Source organism: Lagenorhynchus albirostris, chromosome 14 (assembly GCF_949774975.1).
Source record: "Lagenorhynchus albirostris chromosome 14, mLagAlb1.1, whole genome shotgun sequence".
NCBI lineage: Eukaryota > Metazoa > Chordata > Mammalia > Artiodactyla > Delphinidae > Lagenorhynchus > Lagenorhynchus albirostris.
This window is the reverse complement of record NC_083108.1, coordinates 82,150,084-82,173,428: the sequence shown is the minus strand read 5'-3', so window position 1 is coordinate 82,173,428 and position 23,345 is coordinate 82,150,084. Positions and strand designations below refer to the sequence as shown.

Sequence of the window (23,345 nt, the reverse complement as noted above, 5' to 3'; positions counted from 1 at the left end):
GGTGATTTGGGGGGAGGGACAAAAAGGGGGTGAAGCTGCAGTGCTATAATTGTGTTGAATTGTTTTTATTATTTTCCCAGTTTTTTGAAGGCTTTGTTTGTACCACACAGAGCTCTCAGAACTCCGAAAGCAGGTCTTATCAAAGAACACACAAGAGGTTTTGCCCAGCATTAGGGAGATGCAAAAGCATCAAAATTCTGCCTGAAAAAAAATTCCTTTTTATGTCGGTAGCCTCAAAGTATCTCAAGCGTTATTATAGTTCGGTAACTAAGCGTGCAGGCTCTGAGGTCGGACTGCCTGGTTTGGGTTTCACCTTACTTCTACATTAAGTGACCTTGGGAAAGTCACTTAACCTCTCTAAGCTTGGGCTTCCTCATCTTTATTATTATTATTATGTATTTTGGGCTGCGTTGGGTCTTCGTTGCTGTGTGCGGGCTTTCTCTAGTTGTGGTGAGCAGGGGCTACTCTTTGTTGTGCGGGTTTCTCATTGCGGTGGCTTCTCTTGTTGAGGAGTATGGGCTCTAGGCGTGCAGGGTTCAGTAGTTATGGCTCACGGACTCAGTAGTCGTGGCACGTGGACTGTAGAGTGCAGCCTCAGTAGTTGTGGCACATGGGCGTAGTTGCTCCGCGGCATGTGGGATCTTCCCAGACCAAGGCCTGAACCCGTGTCCGTTGCACTGGCAGGCGGATTCTTAACCACTGGGCCACCAGGGAAGCCATTCATTCATTCATTCATTTGGCTGTGCCAGGTCTTAGCTGCAGCACTCGGGATCTTCATTGAGGCATGCGGGATCTTTAGTTGCGGCATGTGGGATCTATTTCCCTGACCAGGGATGGAACCCGGGTCCCCTGCATTGGGAGCATAGAGTCTTAGCCACTGGACCACCAGGGAAGTCCTTCCTCATCTTTAAAAAGGAGATAATAGTCTCTCCCAAATAGGATTGTGTGAGAACTAAGTGAGGTAGCATATCTAATGAGCTTAGGCTAATGCCTGGCATATAGTAAGCACTCAATAAATGTTCACTCATTTTGTTAGCCATCAGAGCAGTGGTGAACCAATTCACTGCGAGAATCCATGTATGGTGTGTAAGAAATCTTGTATTAAAAATTTCATATCAATCTATAATTGTATAGTATTTGTAACAATATTTTTGTGAGAGTTTTGGCAAGATTTGAAATTAAAGTTCTTCAGAGTTGAATAAAAAACTGTCTGACGTGACCAAATCCAGGTAAAAAGTACAGAGTTGAAGATGAATTGAATGAGCATGAAATAAACAATGAATGAGAGGAAATAAGCAAATATGAAAGTTTAAATTATTTTATTATAAACATTTATACAAGATAAACAACAAACACAACTGTTAAAAATAAAATTTAAACAGAATTAGGCCAGCTCATAAAACATGTCAAATGAAAAAGTAATAACAAAAACCTTATCAGCTTGTTTGAAATTATTCATCTTTAGATATATGATTCTTTGTTTCCTAGACTTAAAATAGAGATCTCCATTACACATGGTTAGGCTGTGAAATATTAAATATTATTTTTAAAAGACAAACAGATTCTTAAAGGTTAGCAAATACTTGCAAAGTGATCACCAAAATCTTTGTGTATTTGTTAACAAAATTGAAAATGCAGAATATAAAATCTACTTGAAATAATCCAACCAAACACCAAATTGCTTAAATGAGACTCAGTTTCTGAGATGGTATCAAGAGAAAATTAAAATCTTATTTATATACAAGGTTGTGTACACAAATAGGTCTTTGTCAATTTACTTTAAAAAAAAATTAAATTGGCCACCATTCCTAAAAACACTTCCTACACTCTGCTGGAATTTAAAAGGACTTTTAATAACTTCAAGGTTACATAGAAAAATAAGTTTTTTATTGTTGCAAATAATCTTTCTTTTGAACTTATAGAATTTTTCAGTATTAAGTCCAAAACTTCTAGAGAACAGTTCTCCAGTATTAATGCTTTCCCCCTCCTCATTAAAAAAGGGATGAATTCTATGTGGGGCAACACTTCACTGTACAGAATCCATTCTCCCCAAGAAATTCCCCCTCAGAACCCAGACCCTGGCTTTCACAAATAAGCTCTTCACACAACTGTTCTTAAAGAAAAAGTTCCCACCAGACTACTGCACTCACTCTCCTTACTCACTTAAAATCAGATTTTAGAGATATTCAGTGACAAACTATCATTTGGATAACTCTGACCAAACATGTACTAATGTCAGACAAAAGAATAAGTATCTGCTAATATCTGGAGCTAAATCTCAATCTAGAAAACAAGGATTTTATTTATGTGACTACCGTCGAAGTGTTGACTCAAGTAACATGTTCTATCTTGATTAATGCCATTACTCCATAAATAGTCACTTTTTCCAAAACTGTGTTCAAATTTCACATCATACATTTCACAGTAAGAACCTAGACTTGGTAGGTTCTGACGCTTATAATCAGTCAGTACAGAATGGCTTTGACAAACGATCACCTCATTTAAAAAAAAAATCACAAATTTGTGCTTTCTTCCTCCATTTCTGGACAAAAACCAGTCAGAAAAAATTTTAGGGTACATTGCATAGAATGACTCCCTCAAATAAATCAGCCCCCAGGAAGCATAGGATGAGGATGATGTTTTAGTATATTTCCTGTAAGAAAGTTCACTAAAATTTATCTTACACATATCTCTATTTTTTTCAGAGCCTTCCTAACAAAGATTCTGCCATATAATTTCTATTAATAGCTCTAAGTGATGGGGAAACAATTTTTACTGTCATGCGGACATTTTCAGTTTCTTTTTCTTGGCCTTCAGTACAGGAGGGAGAGAAATCTTAAAGGCTGTCCTGAAATAATACAGAGAAGGAAATACTTTTTAATGCTCTAAATCTCTATAAAGGGCAAGCCAGCCACACAGCCTCAAAGATACTTACTCGCATGTAGTGCAGATAGGACTGAAGTTGCAGAATACTGCAAATTGAAAAAACGAAAAATGAACAGGACGGTCTAACAGTCACATAGTTGGAGATGTTTTCTGCACACTCCTCCACAACATAGAAAAACTCAGTGCTACGTGAACTTACTTGACAAGCACACAGAACACACGTAGCCGATTTCAATGAGATTTCGATGGCAGAAGCAAGCAGCCCGGTAGTCAACGTGAACTGGGGGTGGAAGGGTTAACTGAGACCTCTGATCTTGATCAGGAAGAAAAACCCACTGTTTAAAAAAAAAGCAAGGAAATTTTATTTAAAACATTGGGGAAAACAACCCGAAGCCAGGACATAGATAGCAGATATTAGCCAGTAAACACTGAGAATACTAAATTAGATTTTCCTTGAAAGTCTATTAGAAATAGACTATTAGAAATGTGTTTCTAGCCATTCCACAATTATTGAGCACCACCACACAGGCATACAACATTCCGCATACAGCTTACAGGGTCCAAAGACTCCCTTAGGTTCGAATTCCCTAGGTCACCCCTCTGTTCCTTTCTTCCAGTTACTAAGCATCAGCCATCTTACTCCCGTTCATTCCCCAGGAAACAGGGGTCTCACTGGACTCAAGGCATTAGGTTCACTGTTGACATTTCCTTACCAGTAAATACTGCAGAAGGGAGGGCATCTGAGGCACCTTCAAATACAGTCCCCCTGTGATGTCACAAGCCTGCAAGACAAAGGGCTCTCAGCCAAACCAGCACTCGCTTAGCTTTTCCAGCGGGAGGTCATTCTCACCAGCAACTCTTCAGGTGTCCAAAAGGAGAGGAAGATACGACACAGCGAATTAAAAGGGAGTTTCTTCCCAGAGTGCAGGAGGACCAGAAACTTGCAGCTACCTCTTCAGATGTTCAAATGTCTTGCGTTCCCCTTGGCCCACACCCTTTCACCCTCTGAAGACTGTAGTATAAGAGTACAAGCCCTTTTTCCTGTTAGTTTGCTACTGATAAATTTCTATTCTTGCCATGTTTATTCATTCTCATTGTATCTTTTAGTAACAGTGTGAGACGTAATTCACATGCTATTAAACTCACCCTTTTAAAGTGTACAATTTACTAGTTTTTAGAATATTCACAGAGTTGTGCAACTGTCACCGCTATCTAGTTGCAGAACATTTTCATCACCCTAAAAAGAGATCCCATCCCCATTAACAGTGATTCTCCATTCCTCCTTTCCCCTGGCAACCACTCATCTGCTTTCTATCTCTATGGACTTGCCTATTCTGAACACTTCATACAAATGGAATCAGACAATATGTTTCCTTTTACTTCTTGCACTTAGGATAATGTTTTCAGGGTACATTCATATTGTAGCATGTATCAGTACTTCATTCCTTTTTATGACCAAATAATATTCCATTGCATGGATAGACCACAATTTATTTATCCGTTCATCCACTGATGGGCATTTGAGTTGTTTCCACTTCTGGGTTATTATGAATAGCACAGCTATGAATATTCATGTACAGTATCTTTTATGGACACGTTTTCATTTTTCTTAAATATATATCTAAGAATGGAATTGTGGACTCAACTGGTAATTCTATGTTTAACTTTCTGAGGAAGTTTCAGACTGTATTCCAAAGTGTCTGTACCTTTTCACATTCCCAACAAACACCATGCACTTACCATCAAGCTTAAGAAATAGGATAATTCTAGAACCTTTGTAGCTGGTGTACTTTCTGGTTGTATCTCCCTTTCCCCACGCATCCCCAGCAGTAACCTAAACTCAAAGTTTTCTACAATTTTGTGCTTTTAACTAATCTTTTAGGAAATAATATTTCTTGCAGTCAAAAAACGTTTATCAAAAGTTTAGTAATTTCTTCAGTCTTATTTCTGTTTTTTTTTCGTTTCCCTTTTTAGTTAAAGTAAAATTCAGTTTCATATTTTGATTAAAAATAACATCTGGTGGCACAGTGGTTAAGAATCTGCCTGCCATTGCTGGGGACATGGGTTCAAGCCCTGGTCTGGGAAGATCCCACATGCCGCATAGCAACTAAGCCCGTGCGCCACAACTACTGAGCCTGCGCCCGAGCCCACGAGCCACAACTACTGAGCCCGTGTGCCGCAACTACCGAAGCCCACGCACCTAGAGCCCGTGCCCTGCAACAAGAGAAGCCACCGCAATGAGAAGCCCATGCACTGAAACTAAGAGTAGCCCCCACTCGCTGCAACTAGAGAAAGCCTGTGCACAGCAAGGAAAATCAAATGCAGCCAAAAATAAATTTATTTTTTAAAAAAGAGATAAAATTAATTTTAAGAGCATTTTTATTTAACTCAATATATCCAAAATGTTACCATTTTAACATGTAATCAGTATAAGTATCATTAATGAGATATTTTACATTGTTTTTTCCAATACTAAGTCTTTGAAATTCAGTGTGTATACTTATGCACACCTCAATTCAGATCAGACTCATTTCAAGAACTCAGCAGCCATATGGCTACCATAAAGAATAGCGCAGATCTGGAATATGATCCTATTTTTATAAAAGTCTTTGCTTAGTGACCTATTCTTCCATCTGTATGTATAGAGAGATCTGTCATGCTGTTCACCTAATACTAACAACAGTAACTTTCAGATGATAGGATTTGAAGGGAATTTTTATTTTTTTTTTGCGGTATGCGGGCCTCTTGCTGTTGTGGCCTCTCCCCTTGCGGAGCACAGGCTCCGGACGCGCAGGCTCAGCGGCCATGGCTCACGGGCCCAGCCGCTCCGCGGCATGTGGGATCTTCCCGGACCGGGACACGAACCCATGTCCCCTGCATCGGCAGGCGGACTCTCAACCACTGCGCCACCAGGGAAGCCCTTTTCTTAACTTTTAAAAAATACTTTTCTGTGTTGCTTGAATTTGTTTTAATGTGTAAATTACTTTTACAAATTCAATCAAATCATTGTGTAAAATGTAAGTAAAAATAATCAAAGAAACCAGAGAGATGTTGGTGCTCTAATCTAAAGCATCATACAGGCTAATCCCTAAAAATGCGTGGGGACTTCCCACTGGTGGTCCAGTGGGTAAGGCTCCGAGCTCCCAGTGCAGGGGCCCAGGTTCAATCCCTGGTCAGGGAACTAGATCCCGCATGCCGCAACTAAGACTCGGCACAGCCTAAATAAGTAAATAAATAAAATATTAAAAAATAAAAATGTGTGAAGACTGGTAGATGAAAAGCATTTAACAAAAAGTAAGAGAACACACCATGCTTTCATAACCACCAACACCAAACATTCATTTAAAATATACCTTTTGGGCATCCCTGGTGGTGCAGTGGTTAAGAATCCGCCTGCCAATGCAGGGGACACAGGTTCGAGCCCTGGGCCGGGAAGATCCCACATGCCATGGAGCAACTAAGCCCATGCACCACAACTACTGAGCCTGTGCTCTACAGCCCGCGAGCCACAACTACTGAAGCCCGTGCACCTAGAGCCCACGCTCCACAACGAGAAGCCACTGCAATGAGAAGCCTGCACACTGCAATGAAGAATAGCCCCCACTCGCTGCAACTAGAGAAAGTCCGTGCACAGCAACGAAGACCCAACGCAGCCAAAATAAATTAAATAAATAAATAAATAAATTTATTTTAAAAAATAAATTAAAATAAAATATACCTGTTGGAGGAGTCCTGAATCGGAGTCTAACACACAGGCATCAATCAAAATATTCTGAAATGAACATTTCAAAAAATATTATAGGAATAATAATGACTACCTTACAGTGAGAACCTACTATATGCCAGACTCTATTCTTAAAATGGCTCATTTAACGTGCATAATAACTCTGCAAGGTAGATATCTGATTTTCATTTTACAGCTGAAGCACCCAGGCCTTGGCCGGGCGGTGGTCACAGAGCCAAGGGGAAGCAGTGCTGTCACCCCCAATCTGCCTGTCCCCAAAGTCCATGGTCTTTTCACTATATCATGCTACCACTCCAAGATGGAGAATATTTTACATGGCTATAGTAGCACTTTAGGTTAAAACTGAAGTTTTAAGGAAGTTTTTTTTTTTAACATATCAAAGAAGAAAACGTATTAGTGATAACTCATCTGAACACTTCGGTTATTTGCAAAGTAAAAATATCAAATCTTTTTAAGACCTCCCTGAAGCAAAGAGACAGAGAAATTGAAGCAAGGTATGCAGCAAACTATAAAACCTAGAATTCTTAGCCTGGGGTCCAAGGATGGGCTAAATGGTTGCAGGAATACCACAAAACTATCTGCAAAACTGCTTGAGTGCATATTTTTCTGGGGACCCATCAGATTCTCAAGGGTCCAGGACCCAAAATAGAGAAATGACTAGTATTGTACAAAATATGGATTCCAGATTCCCAATCCCTTAATAAGTATCTGGTCAGAATACCTCTCTAAGTAGGTCATTCAAACAATAAAATTAACTCCTTCATTATGAAACCAATATTCTTTAAAAAGAAGGCTCTCAATTCACCTGCTTCTGTGCTGCAAAGATGACATTCATGAAGTTCATATACTGCAACGTGCTGTCTTCTGCAGCCTTAATAACCTAAAAATCACATCCATGTTAATACCTTTCAGCCACATCCTAGTATTCTCACTCAAATGTCATCACAATATACTACAAATTACAACCAATATCATCTTTCTAATTTGTCTTTGAAGTTATTAAATAATACCTAAAACTGTAAAGATGACTGCAAAAATCTCCCCCAAATCCTATCCCTCAAGAAATAACCCTTGTTAATAGTTTCTAAAGAGCACTTATGTGGCCATGTATATGTACTCACACATACACCCCCCAGGATGATACTCTATCTAGTGTTCTGCAGCCTGCTTTTTCAGTCCACAATATCTGGGGGTAAAATCTTACATCAATAAATTTGGATGTAACCATCCTTCATGCTGAGTTCATAGATTTCCACCGTTTAACCAATTATCTATAGAAGACATTGAAGCAGTTTCCAAACCTCGGTTTTAGACAATGCTCTAACGAACGCTCTCATCCACCCTTTGCACAACTCTCCGATTAGCTCCTAAAATAATCAGTGAGATTACAGAAGTGTCTGCACATTTAATTTTGATACATACTACCAAACTGCCCTCCAGAAAAGCTGTACCAGTTTATCCTCCCATGGGCGATGCAAGGGAATAACCTTGCAATAACCCTAGTAGGGCTGACCATATTTCCATATGCTAACTGGTCATTTTCATTTCCTCTTCTGCAGATTGCTCGTTTCCCACTTGTTTCTTTAGAGTCAACCCTGACTTTTAAAAATTAATTTACAAGAGCTCTTTTTTATTTTAGAAATATTACATTAATCCTGTCAGGTAGCTATACTGAAAGTACTTTTTCCTAATAGTTTTTTTTTTTCCCATCCTTGTTTTGGGGGGTTTATTTTTTTGAGGTCTTACGCTTCCTTTTAAAGTTTCATATCATGCTTAGCAAGATACTCATCAACACAAGACTATAAACAGATATTTTCTTCTAGAGCTTTTATGACTTGAATTTTTACATTGAAATGTTTGATCTTTACTAGAATGTGTTTAGGTATAAGCAGTGAGATCTAGCTTTGCTTTCCCGCAAATGGCCAATCAACTGACCCAGTACCTTTTATTGAATAATCCATTTCCCTCCCACTAACTTGAAGTGTTTCGTTTATCATATGTCAAACCCCACTGTACCTGGTTTCTGGACTCTAGTCTTTTCCATTATCTGTTTGCCTATTACTATACCAGAACCACAGTTACTGTAGCTTTATAATGTGTTTTAATGCCTAAAGGAGTGTGCACAAAGAAGAACAAAGAGAACTGCTCACTACCCAGTTCTACAAGGGTTAACGGGGAACTCACTGCAGCTGCCCACCGACAGCGCACCCTGAGAGGAGTTCAGGATGAAAAACAGGATGAGGGACTCTGTGCTTTGGATAAATAGGCCTTTAGATAGTTAGATGCATATCTCAGGAAGAATTTCAATGACCCCAGATTCTTGCCTCTTCGCAGACAAGAACTGAAAAAAGAAATAGAAAAGCACTAAAATCACTAACTTGAGATACCTGTTCTTCGTGATTAGCCGTAATCTTTTACCAAGATATATGCTTGACTGCATGAATTTCCTAGCCAAAAAATCACATATAAACTGGCTTCTCCCCTACCTCTTTGGGGCAGTTTCCTCACAGCTGACTGGCTGTCTCCTGGGCTATAATCCTCAGTAAGACTCTGGATAAAACTTAACAACTCACAACTCTTATGTTGTGTGTCTTTCTTTAAGTCAACTGGAGCAAGTTCCTGCCTACCATTTTCTTTCAGAAAGCTCCTGGCTATTCTCATTGATTTATTCTTTCAGATAAACTGTTGACTTTCTTAAATCCCCCCACTCTGCCAGGAAAAAAAATCTGATTAATATTCTGAGATTGCATTGAACTTACAGTTTAATATTGGAAAAATTGACATTGAAGAATAAAGTATGGATCTCCAAAAACTAGTGGTTACCAGTGGGGAGAGGGAAGAGGGGAGGGACAATATAGGGGTAAAGGAGTAAGAGGTACAAATTATTATGCATAAAATAAGCTACAAGGATACACTGTACAACTGTACAAAAATATGGGGAATATAGCCAATATTTTATAATAACTATAAATGGAGTATAACCTTTAGAAATTGTGGATCACTGTATCAGACACCTGTAACATAAATAATATTGTATGTCAACTATACTTCAATTTAAAAAAAATACAAATTTTATTGGAACCATACAGAGAAGATTAGCATGGCCCCTGCGCGAGGATGACACGCAAATTCGTGAAGCGTTCCATATTTTTAAGTGAGACAGTGGCATGGACATATATATACCACCAAATGTAAAACAGATAGCTAGTGGGAAGCAGCCGCATAGCACAGGGAGACAAGCTTGGTGCTTTGTGTCCACCTAGAGGAGTGGGATAGGGAGGGTGGGAGGGAGGGAGATGCAAGAGGGAGGAGATATGGGGACATATGTATATGTATAGCTGATTCACTTTGTTATAAAGCAGAAACTAACACACCATTCTAAAGCAATTATACTGCAACAGAGATGTTAAAAACAATATAAATAAATAATAAAGTACGAATTTTAAAAAGAAAAAAATACGGCTCTCCATTTATTCAATTATTTCATGCCTCTCAGAATTTTCATTTTTCATCATAATCAATTTTATGTATTCCTTGTTAATTAATTCTGGGTACTTAATAATTATTGTTTCTATTATAAATGGGTCTTATTTCCCATTATGTTTTCTAATTGGCTTTAGCTGGTATAAAAACATCGTTTTGATATCTTTTTAATCTTACCAATATCCTTGATTTCATTTCCTGATTATCTATAAAGAGATAAAAACAGTGAACAATTTAACTGAATCTTATTAAACATATTACATATAAGGTTTTCTCACCAATTTTTAAACAGTACCTGAAAGTTATAGTAGTAAAATAAAGATTACAGTCTCGTAGAAGAATGTAGGTGCCTACCTTTAACATCCTTGCTCATTCTATGAATGTCTTATTTTCTTAGCATTAAGGAATTTTAAAATATTATTTCATAAATACTAATAGTAAACAGAAAAATAACCTCAATTTTAGTTAAATAAATCCAGCATCCACCCAGCTGAAAAAAGGAAAAGCTCCAAGGCCCACAATAAACACATAAAACAAGACTGATTGGGAGCTTCCAATTACTAACTCTGTAATCAAGTGGGCTTTGTAACCCGACCAAAATATGATCTTTATCCCAGAAAATTAAAATTAGTAGATTTGATTGTTCTTTGATTATCCACCTGCTTGTTCTATGATTATCCACCATGTCCTGGATTTGAATACTGGGAACACAAGTAAATCAATACACCATCAAATGAGATAATGAATTTGAAAAGCATACCCAGATGATCAGACACCCCCAATCAAGGTCTGGACAGACTCAATATTGTACAAAACTAACAAACTAAATTACTTAAGGCTGAGAAAATATCACACAAACATAATCAAAATGCTTATAAAGGTGTGCAAAATAATGCATTCTCCCGCAGAGAAGCAGCTGCTCATTTAATAAGCCCCAGGGTTAGTAAATGGCTTTTTAAATTAAACCCTGCTTCCAACACGAGAGACGAAAAAAAAATTTTTTTTAATTTGTCTAATAAGAAGCAAAGAAGCATCCTGAGGAACAATGAATTACGGGCAAGACATGCTGGAGAAACTAGAGTCTTCTCATTCTTAGCTTGTCCTAAAAACATGTCAAAGCCAAGATAAACTACTTTTTGATTATCTACCACTTTAGAACACTCATGCCTTCCATTAACATGGGCACCCAAGGTTCTGAGAACTATCACAAGTTCAGATCTCTTTATTACAGGAAAACACCTTCTGAATGATTAAAACACCAAGGATACAGCAAAGAGCTTTGGCAAGGGATCCTGCCAGCAGAGTTTCTGTATGTTGACCCTCTATGTCACCTGTAGATAACAAAAAACATTAAAAAGGGAATTTTTAGGTACTTTCTTGACCTAAAATCATTTTCAAACCAAAGCATTCTTCTTCATGAATGAAATCAGATGACATTTTCAAACTGGGTTTAAAAACATAGATAAGCAATTTTTAAACATTTTCTCAATTTAAAATACCCCGGTGGTTGGGGGCTGAAGGGGCAGGAATGGGGGGTTGTTGCTTAATGGGTATAAAGTTTCAGTTTTCGATGATGAAACAGTTCTGGAAATGCACAGTGGTGATTTTGCACAACAGCGTGAATGTACTTAACGCCACTGACCTGTACACTTAAAAATGGTTAAAATGGTTATGTTATAAAAAACAGATAATAAAAAGTATCCTGGTGTTACTGGGGAAGGTTGTGGTTGCTCAATGACCTAAGCAGTAGCAGAGGCCCTGTGCAACTGCAGGCAGCCTGGACAGTGGCCCCTGGCCAGGCCCCGAGCCCTTCCCACTGCCTCCCACCTGCCTGGGAAAGCCGATAAGAGGACTGGAGAAAGTGCCCTGGCTGTGGGAGGCAGGGACGAGGTTTACAACTTATTCAGAGACTTGAGTGAAAAACAGTCACTCTCATAAAAATAAAAATTCTATACCTTCAGCACAAGAAGGTGGGGAGCCCAGATTGACACGCTGTGCGAACAGGGCCTGCAACTGGTCCAGGAGCACTGATACCCCATGGGGAGGTCAGACCAGGAAAGGTCTGGAACACTATACTGAGAAGTTGGGACTTTGCCCTGGGGGCCAGTGGTTGCTCAAAACATGATTCGAGAACCAGCTGTAGGAATATCACCAGGGAACTCAATAGAAACACAAATTCTTGGGCCCTCCCTAAACCCAATGAATCAGAAACTATGGAGTGGGGTTCAGTATTTCATTTTAACAAGCCCTCCAGGTGATTTTTAACAGTTTTATTGGGGTATAACTTACAGATCACAAAATTATCTTTTTAAGCACACAAGTCAATGATTTTTAGTAAATTTATAGGGATGTAAATCCTCGCCACAATCCAACTGTAGAACATTTCCATCACCCCGAAAGATCACTTGGGCCCATTCCCATCACTTCTCTACTCCTCCCCAGCCCCAGGAGAAATCATTAATCCACTTTCTGTCTCTAGAACTGCCTTTTCCCTACAGGTGATTTGGACACAGGAGACAGATTGAAACCACTGCCTGCAGGCAACAGGGAATCAGCAAAAGGTCTTTAAGGGCGGGAACAGCAGCTCTAATATTTAGAATGATACCTCTAGATGCTGAGTGGAAAGACTGGAACGGAGAGAGACAGGAGTCGGTTAAGAAGTTAGTAACAACGATCTAGAGCAAAGGCTCTCCACCTGGGCAGCTGTGCCCCATGGGAGACATTTGGTTCTCACCACCGGGGGATATTACGGCATCCAGTTGGTTGAGGCCAGGGATGCTGCTAAGTACCCTTCAAAGCACAGGAAAGCCCCACAATAAAGAATCACCCAGCCCAAATGTCAGCACTGCCAAGGCTCAGCTAGATGGCAGGTAATAAGGGGTCAGACTTCGGAGATACTGCTGAGGATAGATTAATAGGATCTCACAGCTGATTAGATGCTGGATGAGGAGGAAGGAGTCAAAACAGAAAATTTTGCAAAAGTAGGTGGCTGGGGGGTGAGAGAAATAGGAAATGGAAATGGTGGTCTGAGAGAAAAGACAATGAAACTGGTCTGGACCGTGTTAATGAGACTGTGGGACATTTAAGTGGAGATATTTGCAAGTTGAAAGAAAGGCTAGATTAGAGACAAAAACTGGGAAGTGTTCATAAATAAATGATAATTAATGACAAGAGTGGATGAGAACACGCAGAGGGAGAAAATAAGAAAATAACCCGGCAGAATAAAAAAATGTATACATTTTTAAGAAGAAAAAGTCAGAAATGGAAGAAAGAATGGTCCAAAAAAGAGGAAAAATAGGTCAACAGGCTATCCTCAGAAACCAGAGTATTTTAAGAAGTGGAGGATGGTGAACAGGGTCAATGCTGCAGAGGTCAGGCAGCTAATGCACAGGCTTTGACGGAAAAGATTTTTTAAAAGAAAAGAGAGAATGAAGCAAATAGTATCGAGATGCTCAAAGTTTTGGACTCAAAGCCTCAAGGACCTCCACACTCAACTCCACATGCAAACAGCAATAATGGAAGGAAAAAAAAAAGCTGAAAGCAGTTACTCTTGGTCATTAGATCTTTGATCTCTTCAACAATAACTTCATTTGCTGCTGTTAGCAACTCATATTTTCCATCTTTGCTTCCTGAGGGAGTAAATTCAGAAGAAGCGTTGCCAGGGTCTCCAAAGAAGTCTCCGAGTCTGCCATTCTTTCCAGGATATAAGAATCGACTGAAACAGAAAAACAAAACACCAAAAAGAACCTAGTTACACCAGGACTTGAAGCCCTCACTAAACATCAAAGTGAAATCCAGCACACGTAACAAAAACCACACCAATTCCAGACTCTCAAGATTCCATAATAAATTTCAGTTTTAAAGAATGTAGAAAATAGGCAAGTGGGCAAACATGAGTCTACCACCACAGAATATCTTGATGATTCCACTGTTTTCTCAAAAAACGAGAAGAATAAAGAAGGTACTGGGTTACTGTCTCTTGAAATGCTTCATACCAAATTCTTACCTACTACCAGTTTATTATTTGAGGTATATTTATCTACCCCAGTAATATCTGGTCCAAGGGTCCCTAAGCACTGAACAGGAAGAGTAATCATAATGGTCATACCTTTCTTGAATGTGACTTGCTATCACAGCAAGTTTGTTGGAACGATTCATGAATAAATGAGAATTTCCTAGCACCATCACTGCATCTATGCATTTTGATAAAGTAAACTGTTGAAAAACAGAAGACAAAAGAAAGGTAAATTAGCTATCCAAATAGCTATGTCAGGCCTTGAAATGATTAAGATTTCATTTAAATTTTAGACAATTATTCACTTCTAAAAATTTGCTCTGGAGCTCCCCCCCTCCAAAGTCATAGGCAAAAACATTTGAAATCTACAGTTTTCCAATACTGAACAGCATAGACTTGCTCATTTCTGACTTGCTTAGAAAAACAACACATGGCAGGTCAGATCCCACAGAGCAGAGCAAAATGAAGGAAGAATTGCTGTTGGGGGATGGGATGGAACTGGGGAAGTAAGGAGATAGCGTCCTTTTTTATAAACATGATGACTGATTTGTGCTAGAGATGACCTAAATATAATTTAGTCAGTAGCATCAATCTTTATACTGGTTATAGAGAATTGCCCTTACTTTTTCTCCTCCCTTACATAACTGTCTACTAGCTACATTTTCATCCTCCACGATAATGAAAACAGTCCAACTTGAAATATAAACCCAAGAAAGACAAAAATTCCAACTGAGACAAGAAATCATATGCAAAGACATTCATTTTCACTGTTATTTTTCCAGCTGTTATACTGTTAATTGATACAACCTATTTATTCATAAATAAATATATTCATAGCAAAAATATGGATAAACCTGAAGAAAAGAAACTATAGTTTTCTAATTTTACTTATGAAACCAATTCTACATCACTACAATATTCCACAAATGTTTTCTGCATAACATTCAGGGAATAGCAAACATATCACAACTTCTATGATAAAATTACTAGAAAACTATTGCTACACATGGAATAGACAATTAATATATACTGATAAAATTGGTAATTGTAAAACTTTTGAATTCATTCATTAAGTATCCTGAGCACCTATTATATGCCAGGCGAAGACCCCTTCTTTCATGGAGTTTACATTCCGACAAGTACTAATATTACTAAAAAAACACAGGTGGATATTTTTATAATCATGTAATAAAGCATGTTTCTCTTAAAAAATACTTCAAGCAGAAAATAAAACTGATAAATTTCACTCATTCTATTTTTGAAAATGTAAAACAAACCTATTAAAATTTCTGTATGGCAAAAAAAAGACTAAACAAAAAAAGTGAGGGCTTCCCTGGTGGCGTAGTGGTTGAGAGTCGGCATGCCGATGCAGGGGACGCGGGTTCGTGCCCTGGTCCGAGAAGATCCTACATGCCGCGGAGCGGCTGGGCCCGTGGCCCATGGCCGCTGAGCCTGCGCGTCCGGAGCCTGTGCTCCGCAAGGGGAGAGGCCACAACAGAAAGAGGCCCGCATACCGCAAAAAAAAAAAAAAAAAGTGAGAGGCAAATTACAAACTGGAAAAAAATAATTGCAACATATGACAGATGAGTTAACCTTTAATATAAAGAGTGTCCACAAACCATTAAAAATAAATAAATAAAAGGAATATGCAAAGAGAAAAATGGGCAATGCCCCAGAGGAGAAATACAAAGGACCATTAAATATACGAAAAGCAAATTGAGATCATTTTGGTACATCATACTGGCAAAAGATAAAATAAGAAAACAGAGCATCTTGTGTTGGTACCAAAAAAAAACCAAACAAACAAACCCAGAATCCTCATACACCACTGATGAGAGTTCAAAATAAGACAGTCTTCCTGGAGAATATGGTAATATGCAGTGATATACTGGTCTAGCTGTACAATGGAATTCTACTCAGCAATAAAAAGGAATGAACTACTGATGCATGTAGCAACATGGACAAATTTCAAAATAATTATGCTGAGTGAAAACACCAGACCAAAAAAGAAAAAAAAAAACTCAAAACAAAAAATTGTTTGATTCCATATATATAAATACCTAAAATATGCAAACTAATCTATAGTGAGAGAAAGCAGATCACTGGTTGCCTCGGGAGGGGACAGGCAGAGAGGTGGGTGGGATGAATTCAAAGGAACAGGAAGAAACTTTGGGGGTGATGGATCTATATGTTCATTATTTTGATTGTGGTGATAATTTCATGAATGTATACATAAATGAAAACATAACAAATTAAACACTTAAAACATAACAAAGTAAAACTTTAAACATGTACAGCTCATTGTACGTCAACTCTAGCTTGATAAAGTTATTTTTAAAAAAGACAACATTCAGAAAATGTCCAACTTAAAAATTTTTTAATTGGGCAAAATATTTGAATACAAATTTCACCAAAGAAAATATATGGATGGCTAATAAGCATACGAACAAAAGACTCAACATCATCAGTCATTAGGGAAATGTAAATTAAAACCAAAATGAGATATTATCACCTACACTAGAATGACTATAATCAAAAAGATAGACAAGCGTCAGCAAGGATGTGAAGACAAGACTGGAACTCTCATACATTTCTGATGGGAATGGAAAAGAGTGTACCAACTTTTTTTTTTTTTTTGGCCACTTCTTTTTATTTTATTTCATTTCATTTATTTATTTTATTTTTTGGCTGCATTGGGTCTTCGTTGCTGTGGGCTGGCTTTCTCTAGTTGCGGCGAGTGGGGGCTACTCTTCATTGCAGTGCACGGGCTTCTCATCGCGGTGGCTTCTCTTGTTGCGGAGCACCAGCTCTAGGTGCGTGGGCTTCAGTAGTTGTGGCTCACGGGCTCAGTAGTTGTGGCGCACAGTCTTTGTTGCTCTGCAGCATGTGGGATCTTCCTGAACCAAGGCTCGAACCTGTGTCCCCTGCATTGGCAGGCATATTCTTAACCACTGCACCACCAGGGAAGTCCCAGGGTGTACCAACTTTTGAAAAGTTTGGCAACGTCTTAAAAAGTTCAGTCTAAACTTACCATATTACCCAGTAATTCAACTCATAGGTCTCTAACTATTCAAGAGAAATGCGAACATATGCTCATACAAAGACTTGTTTGTGAATTACCAGCATTATTCATAATAGTCAAAAAGGGGAAACAATCTAAATGTCTGTGAACAGATAAACAAGAGGTATATTCATTCAAAGCAGCTTTTTTTTGTGTGTGTGGTACGTGGGCCTCTCACTGTTGTGGCCTCTCCCCTTGCGGGGCACAGGCTCCGGACACGCAGGCTCAGCGGCCATGGCTCTCGGGCCCAGTCGCTCCACAGCATGTGGGATCTTCCCGGACCGGGGCACGAACCCGTGTCCCCTGCATCGGCAGGCGGACTCTCAACCACTGTGCCACCAGGGAAGCAAGAGGTATATTCATATTATAAAATACTGTTCAGTAATAAAAAGGAACCACCAATATATGCTACAACATGGATGAACCTCAAAAATATTATGCTAAGTGAAAAAAGCCAAAATCAAAAGACTACCTATTACCAAAACTCACCCAACATGAAAAAGATCATTCAAATAGTTTAATTAATACTAAAGAAATTTAATTCATAGTTTAAAACTTCACCAGAAAGCAATCTCCAGGTCCAGACAAGTTCATTGGAGAACTATACCAAAAGTTTAAAGAACTGATACCAATTCTAAATAATCTCTTCCAGAAAACGGAAGAGAACACTTCCCAATTCAGTTATGAAGCCAGGATCACCCTGAAGCCAAAATCAGCCAAACACAGTACAAAAAAGAAAAAAAAAACTATAGACCAGCATCTATCATAAAACAGATAAAAACTGAATCCAAGTGGGGTTTATTTGAAAATCAGTGTAATCCACCATATTGACAGGCTAAAGAGAAAAATCATTAATTGATGCAGAAAGATCATTTGACAAAACTTAACATCCATTCATGATAGAAATCTCCAAGCAAAACTAGGAAGAGAACTTCCTGAACTGGATGAAGAGCATCTACAAAAAAAAGCTACAGTTTACACCATACTTAACAGTGAAAGACTGAATGCTTTCCTTCTAAGATCAGGAGCAAGGTAAGGATGTCCACTCTCACCACTCTTACTGAACGTAGTACTGTAAGTCTTATGAGTACAATAAAGCAAGAGAAGAAAATAAAAGGTATGTGCATTGGAAAGGAAAAAAATAAAACTGTGCCTACTTGCAGATGACATGACTGTCTATTTAGAAAATCCCAAGGAATCTAAAAAACACCGCTGGGGGGCTTCCCTGGTGGCGCAGTGGTTGAGAGTCTGCCTGCCGATGCAGGGGACACGGGTTCGTGTCCTGGTCTGGGAAGATCCCACATGCCACGGAGCGGCTGGGCCCGTGAGCCATGGCCGCTGAGCCTGCGCGTCCGGAGCCTGTGCTCCGCAACGGGAGAGGCCACAAGAGTGAGAGGCCCGTGTACCGAAAAAAAAAAAACAAAAAAAAAAAACACTGCTAGGACTAATAAGTAAGTGTAGGTTAAGCAAAGTCCCAGCATATAGGAGCAACACACAAAAATCAATCATATTTCTATATACTAATATTAAATAGGTGGCAACCAAAATTTGAAACATACTACTCATTTACAGTTGCTAAAAAACATGTATTTAGGTATAAATCTACAAAACTTGTCTGATGAAAACTATAAAACGTTAACGAGAGAATTCCCTGGCAGTCCTGTGGTTAGGACTCTGTGCTTTCACTGCTGAGGGCCCAGGTTCAATTCCTGGTTGGGGAACTAAAATCCTGCATGCTGCAAGGTGAGGCTAATAATAATAATAATAATAATAATAGCTAACATAAAAAAGTCACAACAGCAAATGCTGGTAAAGATACAAAGAACTTTGCTGGTGGGAATGTAAAATGGTATAGCCACTCTGGAAAACAGTAAAGCAGTTTCTTATAAAATCAAACATGTGATTAACATACAACCCAGCAGTTGCACTTCTGGGCATTTATCCCAGAGAAATGAAAGCTTACATCCACACAAAAACCTGTATATAGATTTTCAGAGCAGCTTTTTATGTAATAGCCAAAAATTGGAAACCACCCAAATGTCCTTTGATAGGTGAATGATTATACAAACTATGGTACATCACACCATGGACTACTACTCAGCAATAAAAAGGACAAACTTCTGTACATGGAACGACTTGAATAGATCAAGGGCATTATGTTGAGTGAAAAAAAGCCAGCCTCAAAGGTTGCATACTGTCTGATTTATTTACATAACAAAATTCTAGAGATGAAGAACAGATTAGTAGATTAGTACCAGGGACTAGAAAGTTACAGCAACCATGAAGGATGCCTCCACCAGGGAGCTCCTGTGCGATGAAACAGCTCTGTATCTTTTTTTTTTTTTTTCCAGCTCTGTATCTTGATTCTGGTTGGGGTTACACAAATCTTACATGTGATAAGACTGCAAGAACTAAACATACACACACAAGTGGATGCAAAACTGCTGTGATTTGAATAAAGGCTGTAGATGGTACTGATGTCAATTTCCTGGTTTCGCTATTGCACTACAGTTATATAAGATGTTACTACTGGGAGACGCTGAAGCCAGGGCACACAGGACCTCTCTGTACCACTTTTCTAATTTCCTGTGAGTCTGTAACTATTTCAAAACAATATATTTCAAAATAGAAAGTGTTTTTTAAAAAAGACTACATATTATATGGAATCGATATATAAAATGTCCAGGAAAGTCAACGTAGAGACAGAAAGTAGATCAGTGGTTGCCTACAACTAGGGGGTAGAAGCAGTGACTGCAAACAGGCACACGGGAACTTTGGGGGGAAATACAAATGTTCTAAAACGGAATTGTGGTGATGGTTAAACAACTTTACTGTGATTTTTACTTAAAAAAACACTGAACTGTACATTATAATGGGTGAATTTTATGATATGTAAATTATACCTTAATAAAAAAGCAACATAAACATATACTCAGTCAAACCAGAATTATCCAAAAGCCTTCTCAAGCAATCTTACCTGAGATTCCTTTAATGCTTGCTTTCCCCACCAAATTGGGTTGGTATCAACTATGATAACCAGAAGATTCAATTCATCTTCTGAAAATATTAACAAAAAATAAAAAACATTAGCCTCATAAAAGTGAAACAAAGGTAACATTCTCGATTTGTAAATTAGATCCAGAGCAAGCACCACTACATGCCTTCACATGTTTATCGTCCTACAATCATGAAATTAACACAAGGCCAAGTTCTTTTAAAGATTTAAAGCTCTGGGGGCCCTTAGCAAGCTCTTGCTTGCCTCCTGTACATCTGTACCTTTCATGCACTAGAATGTAAGCTTTGTTTCTTTTGTCACTGCTTATCCTCTGCTCCGAGCACAATGCCTAGCATGTGGTGGATGATCAATAAATATCTATTTTATGAATCCAAAGACATATGCATTTTAAATGGCTGGTCAAGGACAAAAAGCACAGATTAACCAGTAGTTAGAATCACTAGTAGAATTTCAGGCATGGGGTGGCAGGGGGGGTAGATTTAAAGGGAGACACAGAATCAATTTGGCTCCAAGTCCATCAAATCACCTAGCCGCAAGGTCAATTATACTTAGGAACCAATCTTTAAAAGGTGAAAATGAGGGGAATTCTCTGGCGATCCAGTGGTTAGGACTCCGAGCTCTCACTACAGAGGGCCCGGGTTCGATCCCTAGTTGGGGAACTTAAATCCCATAAACCGTGAGGCCAAAAAAAAGAAAAAACAAGGTGAAAACCAGAGTGGAAAGCACTTGCTATGTCAAGATTTTACTGTGAAAAAAATTAGGCTACTCTCTACAAAGTGACAGACACAACTAAAGAGGCTAACTTAACATATTAGTTCATTCAACAAACATTTACACTAAGTACCAGTGTTAGGTGTTGAGGATACTGAGTCCAAGCCCTCAAGGAGCCTACATTCTGAGGTGACAGACATATGAACCCATAAGCACACACTGTTACAAAAAAAACAGGATGCTCATTTAATAGCAAAAAGCAACAATGCCTTTCCTGCCCCCATACTTTCCATCCTCCAGTTCCCTGTTCCCTGTATCAGGATAATCCCACCCTGTCTTTGATGTCTGCTTACATACCCAAATCCTATTTACTCTCTAAGGCCCCAAACCAATGCTACGTCTTCACCCAGAAGTCCTCCCTAGGTCTTCCAACAGGTCCTGGCTCCCCCATCTCAGGAGACTGGAAATCTCAGCCCCTCTGCATCAGGTCCGGCACATGTAATCCTATCATCCCATCCCATGCTGACAACTCAGCAAGGGACTTATTGCTATCTTTTGCTATCTTTCACCACTTATAAGATGTACTCCCTCCTTTCTTTTTCTTTTTTTTTTTTTTAAGTTTGACAGATGCTGAACTGAGGATGGCATCTTACCCTTATGACTGATCACATTTTATTTTCTCTTAGTGGTATATTAAATAAAATAAAAGCACATTTCATAAACAATACTATCTTAGATTAGGGGAAACATGGTATTTCTCTTTTGCAAGAGAAAGTAACTTGCTCTAAGTCACATGGCCTGCTAGCAAGTAGCAAAGCTAACACCCAACTCTGAAGACAGATCTGCTTGACTCTAATGACTGTGGCTTTTCAAAGCCCCACTGCCTACTTCTGAACACCAACAGCATCACTTCTCTTCTCATGACAGCACTCACTACCTCATTTTACACTTAGCTGTGTTTCTGATCTCTCTTCCCAGCTCTGCCCTCTAAACCGTGGACTCCTCAAAGAATGAGGAATTAATAACGTAATGTTGCATAAATCACAGAAGAAAGTGCCTGGCACAGAAGAGGCACTTAATTGTGTCTCCCACAGGCCCTCACTCCTCTACCCAAAAGCCTTTGGCCTTATTCTCCATCAGGTCCCACCTCCCAACTCTCAGGGCCTTCCTTGCTACTATCAAGCCTGAGAAAAACAGAAAGTGCTGCCTGTCAGGAGAGGTGTGTATCCATATACACATGGAATGTCACTATGAATTTCCTTCTTTGGGTCTCTACCTCCACATTTGTAGACAGGGGCCATACAAGGTCTGCGTCCCTCACAGGGCTGTGATATTGATTAAAACAGATGAAGGATGCGTGCACAATTGTTATGGCCTCTGAAAGGACCTATTTCTACTCTTGCTCTCTGCAGTCCATGTCCCACACAGCAGCCAAAGTAATCTTTTAAAACCATAAATCAGGGACTTCCCTGGAGGTCCAGTGGCTAGGACTCCACGCTTCCACTGCAGGGAGCACAGGTTCTATCCCTGGCCGGGGAACTAAGATCCCGCAAAATACTGCGTGGCCAAAAAAAAAAAAAAAAAATCGTAAATCAGATAGTAAACCTACCTTGCTTAAAGCCCTAAAACGGCTTTGTATTACACTTAAAATAGAGATCAAGCCCCACAAGGGCCCTGCACCTGGCTAGCTCCTTGATCTCATCCTTCTAGCCCACCCTACTCCCACCACCCTGGCCTTTTTTCTCCCTTTAAGATATCAGGCTCTATAACTGGTAGCTTAATGTATGAACGAAAGTCTCTCCACCTTCCTCTACCCCCGGGTGCCCCCTTTCCGTCTTCCCATTGCAATGTAGTGGCTCAACTTGCCACAGGGTCTTTATAAAGTCACTCAAGTCTTAGTTTCAATATCACTGGTCTTCCCTGGACCCCTATCGAAAGCAGCTCCTTCTTGATCATCCCCTAATCACAATCGACCCCATCATCACTTTATACTGTCGTCACAGCTCTTGTCACCCTTCGAAATTATTTTTATTTACTTGCCTACTGTCTGTCTCGCTCACTAGACGGTAACCTCCACGAGTCTGTAACGTTCTCTATGTATCTCCCAGGGCATGAAATAACGCCGGGCACACAAGAGGCGCTCCAAAAATATTTACTGAATGAGTACATTCGCTACTCCTCTAAAGACCAAACAAGCTCCACCCAGCCCCCAGAATATACTGATACTCCATTTGGCCGGCCCTGGCCGGGTAAAGTCTGCTCAGCCCCGGGGTCCGGGTCCCGCCATCGCAGCCCTCACCGTCTGAGACCATAGCTGCCCGTGTCCCTCAGCGAAAAGCCGCTTGCAGTCAAGCGGGCCTCCGGGGTACGGCGCACCCCAACTTCCGGCACCTCAGAGTGACGTAAGAGAGTGCTGGGCTCAGGCCGC

At 39.5% G+C, this 23,345-nt stretch overlaps 1 protein-coding gene and 1 non-coding gene across 2 annotated transcripts; one reads left to right on the top strand and one right to left on the bottom strand.

Moving 5' to 3' along the window:
• Positions 1-1,302: 1,302 nt before the first annotated feature.
• On the bottom strand, positions 1,303-23,305 carry GTF2H3 (general transcription factor IIH subunit 3). Its single transcript, XM_060121229.1, has 13 exons — positions 23,217-23,305; positions 20,168-20,247; positions 14,223-14,329; positions 13,663-13,829; positions 11,383-11,445; positions 10,469-10,498; positions 10,292-10,320; positions 7,437-7,511; positions 6,605-6,658; positions 3,600-3,668; positions 3,086-3,221; positions 2,936-2,972; positions 1,303-2,848 (listed from the first exon to the last, which is right to left on the bottom strand). Exons 1-13 carry the CDS (start codon positions 23,227-23,229, stop codon positions 2,779-2,781), a joined length of 930 nt encoding a protein of 309 aa, XP_059977212.1. The 5' UTR covers positions 23,230-23,305; the 3' UTR covers positions 1,303-2,778.
• On the top strand, positions 9,679-9,783 carry LOC132504586 (U6 spliceosomal RNA). The gene has a single exon (XR_009534972.1). It is a non-coding gene; the product is annotated as a U6 spliceosomal RNA (small nuclear RNA).
• Positions 23,306-23,345: the final 40 nt, after the last annotated feature.